The 15,718-nt window shown below is 32.2% G+C and overlaps 2 protein-coding genes across 4 annotated transcripts; one reads left to right on the top strand and one right to left on the bottom strand.

Annotated features, from left to right (window-relative positions):
* The first annotated feature begins 1,296 nt into the window (after nt 1–1,296).
* On the top strand, nt 1,297–5,586 carry LOC7475777 (immune-associated nucleotide-binding protein 9). 3 transcript variants are annotated; one of them, XM_024591863.2, is made up of 6 exons: nt 1,297–1,442; nt 2,333–2,582; nt 2,718–2,995; nt 4,516–4,680; nt 4,751–4,888; nt 5,185–5,586. In XM_024591863.2, the coding sequence occupies exons 2-6, from the start codon at nt 2,351–2,353 to the stop codon at nt 5,377–5,379; spliced, it is 1,008 nt and encodes a 335-aa protein (XP_024447631.1). In that variant the 5' UTR covers nt 1,297–1,442; nt 2,333–2,350; the 3' UTR covers nt 5,380–5,586. The 3 variants fall into 3 exon arrangements, with proteins under 3 accessions (XP_024447631.1, XP_024447630.1, XP_024447632.1); XM_024591862.2 differs by having other exon boundaries at nt 1,317–1,639; XM_024591864.2 differs by lacking the exon at nt 1,297–1,442 and adding an exon at nt 1,683–1,778.
* A 1,683-nt stretch (nt 5,587–7,269) lies between these two features.
* Nucleotides 7,270–13,030, bottom strand: LOC7475776 (agamous-like MADS-box protein AGL11). Its single transcript, XM_052449439.1, has 6 exons — nt 12,847–13,030; nt 8,669–8,753; nt 8,482–8,543; nt 7,988–8,087; nt 7,625–7,666; nt 7,270–7,530 (listed from the first exon to the last, which is right to left on the bottom strand). The coding sequence occupies exons 1-6, from the start codon at nt 13,026–13,028 to the stop codon at nt 7,393–7,395; spliced, it is 609 nt and encodes a 202-aa protein (XP_052305399.1). The 5' UTR covers nt 13,029–13,030; the 3' UTR covers nt 7,270–7,392.
* Between the last annotated feature and the right edge of the window lie 2,688 nt (nt 13,031–15,718).

Here is a 15,718-nt window from a genome sequence, read left to right as displayed (position 1 = left end):
AAAAAAATTTATGAATTCCAATTTATAACTAGTTCAATGTTGAAGGATGAAAAAAAAATCAATTAGAAAAAGCAGCCTAAAAAACACAAACCGAGTTAACTCGGATTAAACTGTTAAACTTGTGACCTGAGTCGTGAGATCAAAATTTTTTTATAAAAAGCAAATAAAAAAAATTATGAAACCCCATTTCTAACAGATCTAATATTAAAAATTAAAATTATATATAAAAAAACTAAATCTACAAGAATGGTATTGTTTCATGATAAATTAGTCAAAGAGATAATTTAAGTTAAAAAGTAAGAAAAATGAAATAATGGACTGAACTCTATAAGCGTTTCCATATTAAATAAGTGTGGGCCTAAATAAAAGATAAGACTTGATTATGAGTTGACCAAGATGAATATCATATATTAGAGTTATGATGTTTGGATTAAAAGAAATAAAATGCATAATATAATGAAGATGGACACTTTCAATCATGCGTCCTTAAAGTAAGGAGCAACGAAGAAAGTGGATAATTAATATCCGTACGTTACCGGGTTATAACTGAATTTTTTGCCGCATCATTTGAGTCATCAGGTTAACCCGCTGGTTAATTAAATTACCACGAGTTTTAACTTTTTCTATTTTTTTAAAACTCGGTCTGGTTTCAGCCCCGTGCCGGGCTGGGTCGGATTTCAAAACCATGTATATAACAAAAAAAAACCTACCAAACACAATGTTTAAAATAATTTAATATTAAAAAAAAACTAAATAAAAAAATTTAAATGGTTAAAAAGTAAAATTAAAAAAAATAAAACATTATTTAAGGTGTGGCTTATCTTATTTAGCCACTTCTTTTAATGTTTTGTTAATAATAATAATAACAATGTTTTTTTGTACTTTGAGCAGTAGTTGAGGGTGAGACCATACAAAAGTATTCGATTTTAAAAATATGAGTTTAAATGTGTATTTGATAATGGGAATGAAAACGATTTTGTCTAAAAACTATGAAAATAAAATACTAAATTAATGGGTCTTAAGCAATTTTAAACCAATCAAAACTATCTAAAAATCATTAAATTATATTTTTCAGTTCTATTCATAGCTTGTTTAATATTACGGTGGTTGGTATTTTTTAAAATATATTAAAATAATAATTTTTTATATTTTAAAATTTATTTTTAATAAAAACAAATCAAAATAATTTAAAAATATAAAAAAATTAATTAAAGTAAAATAAAAAAAATTTAATTTTTTTTCAAAATTACTTTTCCACCATAAAAATAAACAGACTCTTAAAAGAACTTGTAATCCAGTAACACATCCAGTAACACATTCAATGTCAGAAACGAGGGAAAGAGAAACTAGAATACAATACAGTTACTAAGTAAATAAAACCAAAAGAAGAAGAAGAAGCTACCAGTCCAAGAAGATTTGGAACGGTTCAGATTTTATCCCAAGTAAGCTTTGAAGTAAAGGGAACAGAATCCAGAAAAGCGTGTTTAACAAGATGTTTCCTAGTCCCTGTAGTCTTTGGTATTATACATAAGATGCGAGTTGTATTTTATCACTAGTTATTATAGCTCATTAAATTGCTATAAACCTCTTTATCTTCTCTCGGGTGTTTGGTCTCTCTCTATCTCTCTTAATTAACCAAGTAAGTAATCTCCTCAATCCTTAACTTATCTTGTACGATGATCAAAGTTTTCTTTTTTATTCTTTCCTTTGCACTGTTATGTTTGCCTGTTTTCACAAGTCTTGTGGGTTCTCTTTCTTTGGTTTGGTTGCAGGCGAAGGTAACAGTGTATAAGAAAAAAAAGGATAAAGACTTTACCTTTTCTGTTTCTCGAATCTCTTTGAATTCTGGGTTTTGCTTAATTTTCAATTAGAAATCGGATCTGAAATTTTCTAATCAGGGTTACTGGGTTCTTTGGCTTATGCTTTCTTTGTAGGGTTATATCTCTTTGTGATTATGTTATTTTGATCATCTTTGTTTTCTTAAATTTGCTGACATTCAAATGTTTCTTGTGTGTTGGTGATGGGGTTTTGTTGATCTTCAGTTGAATTGTGTTTCTGTAAGGTGACCAGTATGACAGGATCACCGTGCTTTTTTTTTTTTGGCTTTCAAACGTTTCTTGCAAGGTGTTTGATTGTATCACATGGTGGAGTAGCTTTAGTATCATGGTTACTTTATGGATTTAAATAGTCTTAAAAGGTTTGCTTGATATTCAAACGTAAGAAGTTTGTTTTGACCATATGGAAACCGTGTATGATCAGTTGCATTGTTACTTTTAAGTTATACAAATGGAATTCCCTACCAAAAGTGTGTTTAAAATATGAAATGTTGTAGGTGATCTGATCCGGCACGATGGGTGGAAGTGCAATGGATGACGATTGGGAGTTTGCTTCACCATCAAATGGGGCTCGAACAATTGTTTTAGTTGGACGCACAGGCAATGGAAAAAGTGCGACTGGTAACAGTATTCTTGGAAGAAAGGCCTTCAAGTCAAGGGCTAGCTCATCCGGTGTTACCAGTAGTTGTGAATTGCAGAGAACTGTACTGAGAGATGGTCAGATTATCAATGTCATTGATACTCCTGGTATGGACAGCAAGCTATTTTATGCAAGATAACCTGGTCACAAACAACCATTCTACTCCGTTGTTGTTATTTTTGTATTTCATAATTTGCTTACAACTTCGTGGTACATAAGAACTAACAAAATAGCCATTGCAGGACTTTTTGATTTTTCTGCCGGATCTGAATTTGTTGGCAGAGAAATTGTCAAATGTATTAATATGGCAAAGGATGGGATCCATGCTGTCCTAGTAGTTTTCTCAGTTAGGACCCGCTTTTCACAAGAAGAAGAAGCAGCCCTTCGCAGCTTACAAACTTTGTTTGGAAGTAAGATACTTGACTACATGATTGTAGTCTTCACTGGGGGAGATGAGCTTGAAGATAATGATGAGACTTTAGAAGACTATTTGGGTCGCGAGTGTCCACAGCCTTTAAAGGTTTCTTCCTTTTCTTTTCAACTTATTACACTTGAGGTTTTGAAATTTAGTATGATTGCATTTGTTACTTTGGCTCTTTGTTTGAGTTGTACAAGAATGGCATCTCAAGAGTTTAAACTCTTTATTGTCAGGAATTTTAATGGCGTCATTAGTATGTTTTATTTTAACATAGTTTACAGCATACAACTCCATGTTGATTAGAGGTGAGCTTGATTATGCTCTCATCATGTTGGTCTCCAGAGAATAGTTGTTGTTTAAGGTTGCAAAATTTGAAGTCTGAGATGCCTTAGGACCCTTCAGCAAACTAAAATTTAAAGACGTCAATTTTTGTAAATCTGGCAAACTTTTTTTGAATTTTAATTCAAATTTCTTGTAGTGCATTTAGTTTACTAATAATTTTACTAAATGATTTCTCTTCTTATTGAACACTTCTTTCCAGAGTTTTCTTTACCTTTTCTTTTCTCTTTTCCTAGCATAATTTCCTTTGTTTTACCTATTCATGGTTCTGTGGTGTTCTTTCAGTTAGCGGTAACTATAATGAATGCTGTGCAAAAGTTTTGTACTTTTGTTACTTAAATCTATACCTTTGATTTGGTTTGGTTTTCCACAAGTGACAGTAAAATTGTAAAAAAATGAACTTCTTGTAGATTGAAAATAAATAACAAGGTTGGGAATTTTGCTAAGTGATATAGATCCCAATGCTCTGGATTGGTCTGCCACTATTCTGTGCCGTAAGATTTTATATTGCAACTTACTAGATGCCTATGACATGAGTTGAATTGAAAATGAGTGGAGACTCAAGATTACTTATTGTCATTGCATTCCTTAGAATTGACTTGTTATGAAGCTATAGATACATTTACAAAATTTGAACAATTACTAAATTTACAAAATTTGAACAATTGCTAAGTCATGCAGATCCAAATGCTCTTGGTTGGTGTGCTGCTATTTTGTGCCAAGATATTTTTAATACAATTTTACCAATGTTATGCTGTTGACATGATTTTTTTGTGTTATTTAAGTTAAAAATAAGTATAAATGCAAGCTTACTAGTAGCAGTGCAGCCTTAGCATAAAAACATCTTGTATGGCCTTGAAATTTTAAATAGAAAACCATACTATTTGAAAAGGGTTTAAGAGTCTAGATATTTAGACTGGAGACTCTTGGCTGGTCGGTGCTGGTCATGCTTCAACACTTCGAAAACGATATTAACTCCTTTGAGAAATTAGCTGACATTTGGTTGAATGAGCTCAACTGGTTTGTTGGTTTACTGACAAATTATCTGTCAGATGAGTATCTTTTGAAATTTGATTTTTATTGGTTGTTAACAAAAAATGATTATGATAATCAACAAATTCTGTCAATGTCAAAAGTAAAATTGTTCAGCAGGCGAGAGATGGAATGTTTCTTCTCTTGAGTGATTGGCCAGATATTTACCCCTAGTGATTAAATGCAAGATATCTCATGCAAGATTTTGTAGTTTATTTAAATGCTTGACAATCTTTTAAAAATCTATGCAGGAAGTTCTCACACTGTGTGAAAATCGACGAGTTCTTTTTAATAACAAAACTAAAGATGTACTTAAGGGAGTTGAGCAGGTGCAGGAGCTTCTATCCCTTGTAAACAGAGTCATAGAACAAAATGGAGGCCAACCATACAGTGACGAATTATTTGCTGAAATACAGGTGAGTGTTTTAAAAATTTCGATAATTTTATTGTAAAATTTTTGGGAGAATAACTTGATTGATTTGACAGAAAGGGGAAATGAACTTCCGTGGTCAACAAGAAGAGGTTGATTCCTTGAAAGGGAATTTTTCTATAGGAGAAATATCAGAGTTGCAGGAGCAGATGAAAAGGCAATATGAAGATCAATTGAAACGAGTAACTGATATGGTATTCCTCAATTCCCTTGATTTTACTGACGTCCCATGTGCTCTTGTTGAAGATCAAATTTTGAAGTGGTTTGATGGATAGCTAGGAGGGTGTTTGAGAGTGTGGTTGTGGTTGTTTTTTAAAGTGTTTTTTGCTCGGAAATGCATTAAAATAATATATATTTTTTTATTTTTTTAAAATTATTTTTGACATCAGCACATCAAAATGATATATATATATATATATATATATATATATAAAATATTTCAAAATTTAGAGAAACTATCCATTGCTTATTGATGCTAATGTTTTTGCAGGTTGAGATGAAGCTTAAAGAGGCAACTGGTAATCTTGAGCGGCGGTTAGCAGAAGAGCAAGCTGCACGATTACGGGCAGAAGAGAGCGCACAATTAGAGCAAAGGAAATCAAACGAAGAAATTCGCATGCTTAGAGAGAGGCTAGAGAAGGCTCACGAGGAGCTCCGCAATAAGGGAGGCTGTGCCATTCTATGACACAAGTGAGAGACCATGTTCAATGGGGTGAAAACGGATGAGATTATTATTATTATTATTCTGTTTGTTGTTTATATTATGATTTTTGCAGTATTCATACTACAAATGCGTCTAATAGTACTTGATGCTTGAAATGATACGGTGCCCCAGTGTAAGTGCTTACAATGGTGTTTAACAATGTTTCAAGTGAAGCAATATTACTCATAATGTCTGCTCATTTTAATTTTGCCGTCATCAATGGTGGTTAAAGCACATTTAGTGAATATGGGATTTTGACTTGGTGGAGTTTCTTGTGCTCATGCTTGGGAATAGCAATGGAGGTGGCTGGAACGGATTTGGTTTAGCACCCTCCGTTAGATATAGGGTTGGATTCATGTTTTCCTGGCCCTGTAGTCATGTTGGCCAAATTTCTTGCACATTTTTTAAAATATTTTATTAGATAGTAAAAAAAATCATTGAAGATCTATTCAAGAAAACAATTCTGTCTTAAGCTTTGAAAAAATCTTGAAATCTTAGAAGCAGGTGGGTAAGTAGGACTCTCTAGCAAGTCTATGACTGCATTTTCCAGGGGGCAGGTTGATATTGCTAGTTTGCCATCTCTAATCGTTTTGCCATATTTTAAAGAGATGCTCTCATTCGGTGTGGCAAGTTCAGGGTTAGTCGGAGTTGGCAAGCGGTGGTTTTCATGTGTCCAATCAACGGTGTTTTGGACCTTTTGGTTTGAGACAACTATTTTTTTGTTCATAGGTTTGAGACAGTTTGGTCAGCTGTTAAGGGAGTTTTCTTGTCCAAGACCAAGTTCCTCAAAAAATTTAAAATTAAAAACATTTATGGATAGGGCATGTAACATATGCTTTTTATGATCATGATATGTGATAATGATTACGGTTTAAAATATTTTTTATTTAGAAATACATAAAGATAATTTTTTTTTAAAAAAATTATTTTTAACATTAGCATATCAAAATGATTTGAAAACTTTAAAAAATAATTTTTAACAAAACAAATTCAAAATTTAAAGGAATATGGTTTGCACCATGTTTTCAAACGGACTCAAATAATAAATTTAATTATAATCTTTTACTAATAGATCCACTCGAGACTTAATCTGACTTGACAGATAAATATGAGATCCAATTAATTTATTCTTGATAAGAGTTAGATAAAAATTAACCAAAAAAACTAATTTATAACCCGGTTAAAATCTAATGATACAGATTTTGTCATTTAAATTAATTTAAATTTACACAGGTTAATCAAGTTACCTGATTAGATCACGAATTAATCTGGGTGTAATTACTATGGAATTGACTATGATATAGGCAGGTATTAAGATTGGATGTTCCCATGAACTTTTTCTGCGGCAGTATCATCCCTAGCTCAAAGAGCTTCCAAGATAGTTTTATATGACAGAAAACCTTCAAACAAAACAAGATAAACTAGCATAATCAATAGCCTTTCAGCAGTGATTAATATTGAGCTAGCTGTTTATTAGTAGAATTCATAAAAAACCACACAAATTAAAGCAGGTACCAGTAATGTTCACATCTTATCTGGGCAGATAATAAATCCAGTTGACAATGATCAGGTAATTAAGGACTCTTAAACATCAATTCCAAATTAAGCAGGGCACACATGACACAATATTACCAGATAATATCGCAGTATCTTTATTTTCTGGATTGAATTACATATATATATCAAAATACCACTTGCACACCAGTTCTCCAATATTTCTTTTTTTACCTGCATGAATAAAGCAAAAATAAAAATAAAAATCAAGTCAATACTGAACATTTAGTCCTCTTACCTGAAGGAGCATGCCTCTTCAGCATTCAGTAATAGATAACAAGCAATGCAAAACAAAGAGAAGATAAAATGGAAAGATGATTACCCAAGATGGAGAATCTTCTTGTCATTGTGTGGGTATGCAGTTCCACCCTCAAGCAAATGTGGAGCAAAGAAATTGCTATCTGAGATTGTTAAGAATAAAGATCAAGTTAACCATTTAAGTCAAATGCGTGGTGTTATATTTGTTAAGGATATGGAAATATCAAGAAGAGCCTCATCAACATTTGATACGTAAGAGAATTTGGTGTTCTTCATTACCTTGGTCCTAAGACAAACACTTTCATTTTCCAGCTCAATCTCCTAAAAAGAGGTGTTTAAATCAATTTGGACATGAATTAGACAAAAGAGAGGTCCCTAAAGTATAAAATGAAAGTGAGAGCAAGCTAGAAATTACCCTTTTCTGCAAGTACTCAATTTCAGCTAGCAGCAACTCATGCTGTTGCAACAGACAAGTAGAGGAACAAAAATAATTGAGGACATATAAAGAACTGTGATACAGCAAAAACTAAATTTGAGAGCCATTACAGTGATGTACATGATTAATTCTATATGCATGTATAAAACAATGGCAAGATATAATAGTTGAAGCAACAAAGACAAGAAATTAAGATCATAAGCAAGTCCTATTCACAGAGGTTAAACTGGCTTAAAATACCACTACTGCAAATTGCAAATGATCATATCAAGAGGTGATGATATATTAATTAAACGTGACTGAACATTTACATATTTGCTTTCAGTTGTATGATCTTTTTACCTTCTTTGACCTGATTCTAGTAATGCCTCTCTCAAGCCTATTCTCCAGCTGCTTAAGCTCTTTCACAGATAAATTACTTACAGCATCGCCCATTAAGTGCCTACAAGCAAGAAGGGAAAGCATGAGCAGCACCGAACTGTGATGAAGAGTGTGTAAAAGAAAGGACCATTCATGGCATGTATGAGTTTCAAAGTCTTAGTAGAGTCATTCAGTACTTTTTTAGAGGTCATGGATGATGGATCAAATCTCATTACACCTAGATCGATAGAGAGGGGTTATGGAAGGGGATCATAGTCTGACAAAATTATTTAAGCTAAACTTTGCATCACAAATTCACATGTTCAGCTAATATTGTGCAGATTAAGTTAGATATTTGTACACAAATCTCCATTAATTTGCTAAGAACAAAATCAAGAGGACGGAAACGTCCCATAGTTTAATAGTTTTTCCATTTTTAGGTTATAACCTTAAAAAAGATACAATGGAGATCGTACCTGTTAGAATTCTGTAGCATTTGAATTTGTTGCCGCAGCTTTGCTGATTCTTGTTGATAATACTATATTTCATAATACAGGAAAAGTAAGTAAGCTAATGAATCGAGAGAAATTCAAGCACCTGAAATTTAAAACAACTTGGTATAAATTGATGAAGATTAAAAATATAGAGGAAGAAAAAGCATACCTGGGCATTGATTTCTGTGATAGAGGATGCATTTGAACTATCTGAACTGGCCTTTTTGTACCTATCTATGGTTGATCTTATGCTGCTACAAAAGATAAACAAAATTTCTAAGTCCAAACAACAATGGAACAGGAAAGGATCAATGCAAAAGGATCGATCTGAGATCCATATTTAATTTTTACCGTTTCAAACTTTTTTGTAAGCAGCATTAGGGTTTCATAAACATAATGTTTGATTTACATTTGAAAATCAAATAACATGAAGAAAAATCAAGATATAATGTAAAGATGTTAATCGAATGAAAACAAGTGCATGAAAAAGTTGCTTTTACAGCATTTCCTCGTCAACCCACCTAAACCTAGTATATATCAATATCATAGTACTGTGTCGTGTGAGATTTTTATGTGGAGAAGATGCATCAAAAGAACATAACAATGAAACATCGACCACTGCAGTTGTCAACTTTCCAGGACAGCTAAGTTCATTTGTATAGAGAACAAGATACTTTCTTGCACCTCGCGCGCCCAGTTAACAATAGCAGAACCTTTCCTTGACTTTATTTCCACTTGCCATTACTAAAAATGAAGAAACCGTAGCAAAATCTCTCTCTCTCTCTCTCTATATATATATATATATATTCATTTATTACACCAACATAAGAATGGAAACACTACAAAAGACAACTATGGAGAGTAAAACATGCTTTTAGGGCGAAGAGAACTGAGAGTAAAGGAGATTTTAGATTTGCTATGGGAAATTAAACAAGCAAAGGATGGGGAGATTTCCAAAGCTGAAAATGGAAACAGGAAGATCAAAAGAAGATGGGATGTATAAACCCTGAAAGAGTAAAAGATCAAGATTAAAGAATGTGCTGTGAAGAATAGATATTGTAATCAATCACACCATTAAAAGAAGAGAAAGGAGTTACCTGTACGTGAACTGGACACCAAATTAACCAATCCTGCATCAGTACTTGGCATCTTTTTCTAAGTTACAAGTCCGGTTGTGAGTTGAAATTTAGAATTTTTTATCATAGCTAGTTCAGTAGAATTTTTTTTTTTTTAATCATTGAGAGAGGATAGGCTCTCAAACCCAAGATCTCGTGGGTATAAAGCTGGATTGATTGGCTAAAGAATGATCAAGGGAACTTGTTAAGATTTATTTAGTGCCTAATTAGTAATCATCATTATCAAGATTATTAATTAATGTTCAACCAATTGTATTTGAAATTTTAGAATTTAGAAGAATTTAAAACGTTTATCTACTTATAGGAAACGTAGGACATGCACTTTTTATTTATTTATTGAATTGTTAGTGCATCTTATTCACAAATATTCTTTGAGAACTCCATGGTTAGTAAGCACTTAAGCTGTTGTTGAGCTTAGATCAAAAGAGAGCTTACATTTTTTTTTTTAGTTGAATAATTATTGAAAAGACAATTACAACACAATTCAAAAAGAAGTATAACGAAATGGCGACCAAACCAGGACCAAACCAAAACCAAAGCTAGGAGCAACAAAAGCAACAAGAAACAAGTAAGAAGATATCGAAAAACGTTAAGAGGGTAAGTAGGCATGTTTTTTTAATCCGAGCTCGATGAATACTGATCTAATCTGAATGAATAGATAATAAATAAAATATAAATATTGTTAAACTCGATCTGAAATCCATCTGAACTTAACCCGAAATATATATTTATATTATATAAATATATTTATAAAATATTTAGATTTTGTTTAATACAATATGATAAATACATACCTTAATATTACAATAGGATAAAACACTGACACAGACACACACACACGTGTGTGTATTAATTATTTTAGTTTTTATTGATTAATTAATAATAACATATAATGTACACCCAAAACTCAATAAATAATTTATAAATACCTAAACTTTTTACCCGATAAATAATGAGTAGGGTATGGATATGAAGAAATCCGTTCCTCAGGTACCCTTTTTATGCCTAAAGAGAAGAGCTATTTGTAATTTCTAGATCGTGTAAAAAGTTAAAAAAAATTATTTTTATTTTTTTATGATTAGCTTTTTTTAGGTAGAAAATTAAAAATCAAGTTGGATAGAAGTGAATTTGGGATTGAACATAAACTTATTATTAAAAATTAAATTTTTATTATGATATGAACTATATATTATACGAAAATTCACATACTTCTGTAAGCTCATGGTTAATTGCATTTCAATTTCAATAGTTTTTTTTTTCTCAAAAAAAGTTTCAATAGATTTTATATAACACACAGAGCTTTTTAAACTTTGGAGCTATGATCAATAAAGATACTAAAAAAGATCGAACAAAAAGGTTATCATGGGACTGATCATGGAAATTCAGTTCAGGTTTCTATGGAGGAAAGACAATGGCAAATGAATCTCCCTATGTGCCTTTTCACAAGGACTTGAAATAGATTTGCTCTACTTTCTACTTCGTTGATAACCTTTTCCTTGCTAGAGCATTCAATCCGTAAATAAAGTTAAGAGGGAGGAAGAGAAAGGACCATTAATGAAGCTTTTGAAAAGAGTTAGAAAACTAAAGAAGATGTCTAGGTTTGTCTCCACTTTGAGCTTTCATTTTTAACTTGTTTGTCTTCACTGACTTGTTTTAAAATCTCTGATCTTATGGAACGAATAAGAGCTAGCAAAAGATAAAAGTCTGAACTGTTGTCAGTGAAAGCTCAAAGTGGAAACAGAAGGTACTGAAAACCGAGCACCCATGTTAGCAATGGAATGGGAAAAGGGCCAGGCTTAATCACTCGGAGTGCCGAGTCCCAGCTACACAGTATGGATCCTCAAATATTGCAGCACCAAAAAGGTAAAAATGAGAATCAAGACGATAGCTAGGGTTTGCTTAACAATCCGAGGTCTTAATGGAGGGAAGAAGATCAGTTCTGTTAAGAGATCAGAAAGAACTTGTTGCTTTCTTTGCAACTGTTACTGTGATAATTATTACTATCATTATTGTACTCTCAGTGTTTTTGTTATTGATGTTGATAAATCTGTAACTCTTCTTCAACAAGATGGCAAATATTTTAGTTCAATCAAATAAATTTTAATTTGTTGTAAATTTATCTTATTAATTACTTAGAAATATCTGATCTTTTTTATTGTACTTAAAACTAGTTTGTTTTTGCGTTTCAATTTTTTTTAATTTTTTTTATTTTAAATTAATTTATTTCTAGTATTTTCAGATTGTTTGGATATGTTGATATCAATAATAAATTAAAAAAAAATAAAAAAAATTATTTTAATATATTTTTAAATAAAAAATACTTTTAAAAAATAAAATACTCTTATATAAAAAACCTTTTCATAGTATCACTATCCTTGTTGTTCATGTTCATGGAAGCCCTAAATGCACTCCGATTCCTAGCAACCCATGTTTGCTTAATTAATTAATTAATTACCTAGATGGGGAAGCCCTACAATGTGTCTAGGCAAATCAATATCATCTTTAACACCTATAATGAGTAAAATAGCATAGGGCAAATCTAAAATCAGGAACACTTCAAATCTTTAAAGCATCTTTCTTATGAAAATCATGATTTCAATTTACAAACAGCCAAAATGTTTGTTATCGTGATTTATAATTAGATCCCATTAGACGTGTTAATGAATGCATGGATACTAGAGGAAGAAAAAAATCATGAAATAAAAGCACTTCAGATCATATAAACCACCAAAAGGATCAGCAAAAATAAGGAAAGGAAGCACACTGGAAGATGACAATGAGATCATGATTTCTTGATATGGTCAATTCTTATTTCACATATAGAAGACATGGCTTTATACTCTCGTTCCAGTGATAATTAGGAATTTAAAGAGATGGCTTTTATGCTGCCATTCCTCTGCTAAACTTCCAGTAAAGTCGAGATAATATCAGTATAAAGAAGAAACGAGCATATCAGTGTCGGTCAACTGAGATCCAAGTCAAATAGTCTGATCTGACAAACAACTCCTTGGAAAGCCAAAAATCATGGACAGTTTGCATAATTTAGGATATACCCTCCTAATATTTCACCCTTCACTGTCTCTTGTTCTATGAAAGAAGCACTTATTATGACAAAAGAAACATCAAACAAAGTCCTAGTGATCTGTGAGAAAGAAAAGGAGGTTCCCATCAAGATCCAAAAGAAAAGACAATAAGGAGAAGGTAAAATTACTTGTTGTTGGCGTACTCATAGAGACGGCCACGGCTAGAGAAGACGATGAGAGCAACTTCAGCATCACATAGAACTGATAATTCATAAGCTTTCTTCAAGAGCCCATTTCTCCTCTTGCAGAAAGTAACCTGACGATTGGTGGTGTTCTCGATCCTCTTGATCTCGATCTTTCCTCTTCCCATGTCTACACAAAAGATCGTTTCTTTCATAACCCAAACAAGCTTATGTATTATATATGCGCCAGTTTTCTTAACTTAATAGCTAGCTGATCTGACCTTTACATGTCATGCCAACCAAAAAAGCATGGAATAGCTAGGTAATTGCAACAGTCTGAGAAAGACTGTAGAGAAGTAAATGGTAAAAAAAGCTTTTTATAAAGAGTAAAATAGAAAATGGGAAAAAAATTAAGAACAAAAAAAAGTTTGTATTACTGAAGTTTAAGGGTGTGCAAATCTGTTTCTTTGCATTCTTCAGTGAAATATTTTTCCTTTTGGATGAATGAATTCAACAAGTTAAAGTTGAAACCTCCCCAGAAGACAAAGAAAGCAACTTGATTTCAAGAAAAAGGTGAGATGAGGAAAGAATGCTCGATAAAAGTGTCAAAAAGAACTACGAAGAAGGATAGGTTGTTCAGGAAAAAATGATGGATCTGCAAAAATGATTAAGGAGAGAAAGAGATGGAAGGATATCGCTTTATCAATGAGGTTTAGCTCAAAAGATCTTGGTGTAGAAATATGTAAACCACTAGGCAATATGCATGAAGTGCTTAGACCAACAAAAATCTCCAAAAGAAGAAAGAAAGAAACTTGATTTCAAGAAGAAGATGATCATGAGGCGAGAAAAGATGTTCAAGAAGGTTGCCAAAAGGAACTACCAAGAAAGAAATACCAGAAGGACAGGTTGTCTTATATATGCAAGATCTGTAAGAATGATTAAGGGGAAGAAAAACAAATGGGAGGAGAGCTTGAGCATTGAGGTTTATCTCAAAAGATCCAGGTTTTGAAAGATGTAAACCACACTAAGAAATATGGAGAAGGGCAGCAAGAAAAGTGGATATATATATGTATGTATGTATATTGTATACCCTTTGATCTGATGAAAATGAGAAGGGAATCTAGCATGAGTTAAACATGATTTATGTACTAATTATTTTACTACTATTGGGAGCGTGTCCCATTTTCTTGCACTTGTCTTTCTCTTCATGTCTCTCTTCTCAAATATATATCCACAGTCTTGACGGGACAACAATAACTCAGATCAGCAGAAGTTGATGGTGATTATACATGTGGCTGAAGTGAAAACGACATGAACTGCCTCAAAAATAAAACCTCAAGTGCATCATCTTAAGATCAGCTGATCAAACTGCTGTGCTGAAGAGAAAGAACTTCAAAACACATGAAAAAAGAAGAAGAAGAAGAAGAAGAAGAAGAAGAAGAAACCCTTGTCTTTAAACTTTTCTCCCATTCATAACAGTGTATTTCTTCAAATATTTTACATAAAAGAAAAACAAAAAAAGGGAAAAAATCAGATGAAGAAAGCCTGAAAACATGAAGAGCCTAAGTAAAAAAGAAGAGAAACACATGAATTTTGTACAGAAGAGAAGGAATAATGTTAAATGAAGGAAATCTAGGGAATGGGCACTGAAGCAAAGAAGATGAGAAAAAAGAAAAGAGAGAGAGAGAGAGATGTTCATGTGTAAGGCAAGGAAGAAGATTCTTTTCTTGTTTTTTCACTGGCAGCAAAATCTATGATAAAATCTTTGCTTATTTGTGCAAGAAACCATGCAATTATAACAACATATGCATGTTTTTAGAAGAAAGGAGCACAGACCTGCAGGCTTAATTTGGTCACACTCCGGCCTCTTCAGCTTTCGGAAAATTTATTTTGTAGAATTCTGAAAGAAATAGAAGTGCTTATTATGACTTCACTCTTCTTCCCTATTTATAGCCTTTACTTTCTTTGTCTATCTAGACAGAGAAGCAATGAAGAAGAGAGATTAAATGAATAATAATTTATTTTTCTTGTTACCTTTTTTTTAAAAAAGGGAAGGTGGTGGTGAAAGAGTGAGAGATTGGGGTTATCGTAAAGAAAGGGACATGGGAATTGTTGTGTTTCCAAAAACCTACATGAGATGTTGCTGTTTTAGCTAAAATAAACAGCTTTCGAGGTGTAAATTCGCACCATATACTGCAATTTTTGTTTTTTTATAATTAAATCATCATCTTCTTCCTGTGTTTTCCTTGACTTTTATGCCCTCCAAGAACCTGTCTACTGTGGTAGAATCTCAATCTAATGGTTGGAGATTGATTCAACGCATTATGTCAAGAGGAAAAATGTCTATTTACAGCTTGATAGATTAGGGTTCGGTGGTGCTTTTCCACGTCTTATGTGCACTAGGTAGGGCGTGCAGATGAAGACTATAATGGTGAAACTGAAAAACCAACAAGAAATCTACAATTTTGATGCCTTATAAATTTTGTTCAGTCTACAATTTGATGTTTTCTCGTCCAACAAACTGTGATCTAAGCTTTGTCAATTTGAGGTTTAATTTTCTTGACTCATAAATGATGGGGAAGGTCATTTAGCATACGGATGTTTAATTAATTATAGCTATATATTGGCTAATTTGAAATATTAGAGTTGTTGCAAGAAAACAATAATTTATTTATTTTATATATATAATGACATGATTAAAAAGAAATAAAATCGAATATAAATATATAGAATTAGCTTTAAAAAGGAATTGAATTTAGATTTATGAAAGTCTAGGATAGAATATTTTGCTAAACAAAATTAAAGCAATAAAGAATTTAGATTCAAATTGTGCAATTGAGGGCCACAAAAATATTTGGCTATATATATCCAATTCAAT

Source organism: Populus trichocarpa, chromosome 19, assembly GCF_000002775.5.
Source record: "Populus trichocarpa isolate Nisqually-1 chromosome 19, P.trichocarpa_v4.1, whole genome shotgun sequence".
NCBI classification, from domain to species: Eukaryota; Viridiplantae; Streptophyta; class Magnoliopsida; order Malpighiales; family Salicaceae; genus Populus; species Populus trichocarpa.
Note: the sequence above shows the minus strand (reverse complement) of the source record. Positions and strands in the feature narration are given on the sequence as shown.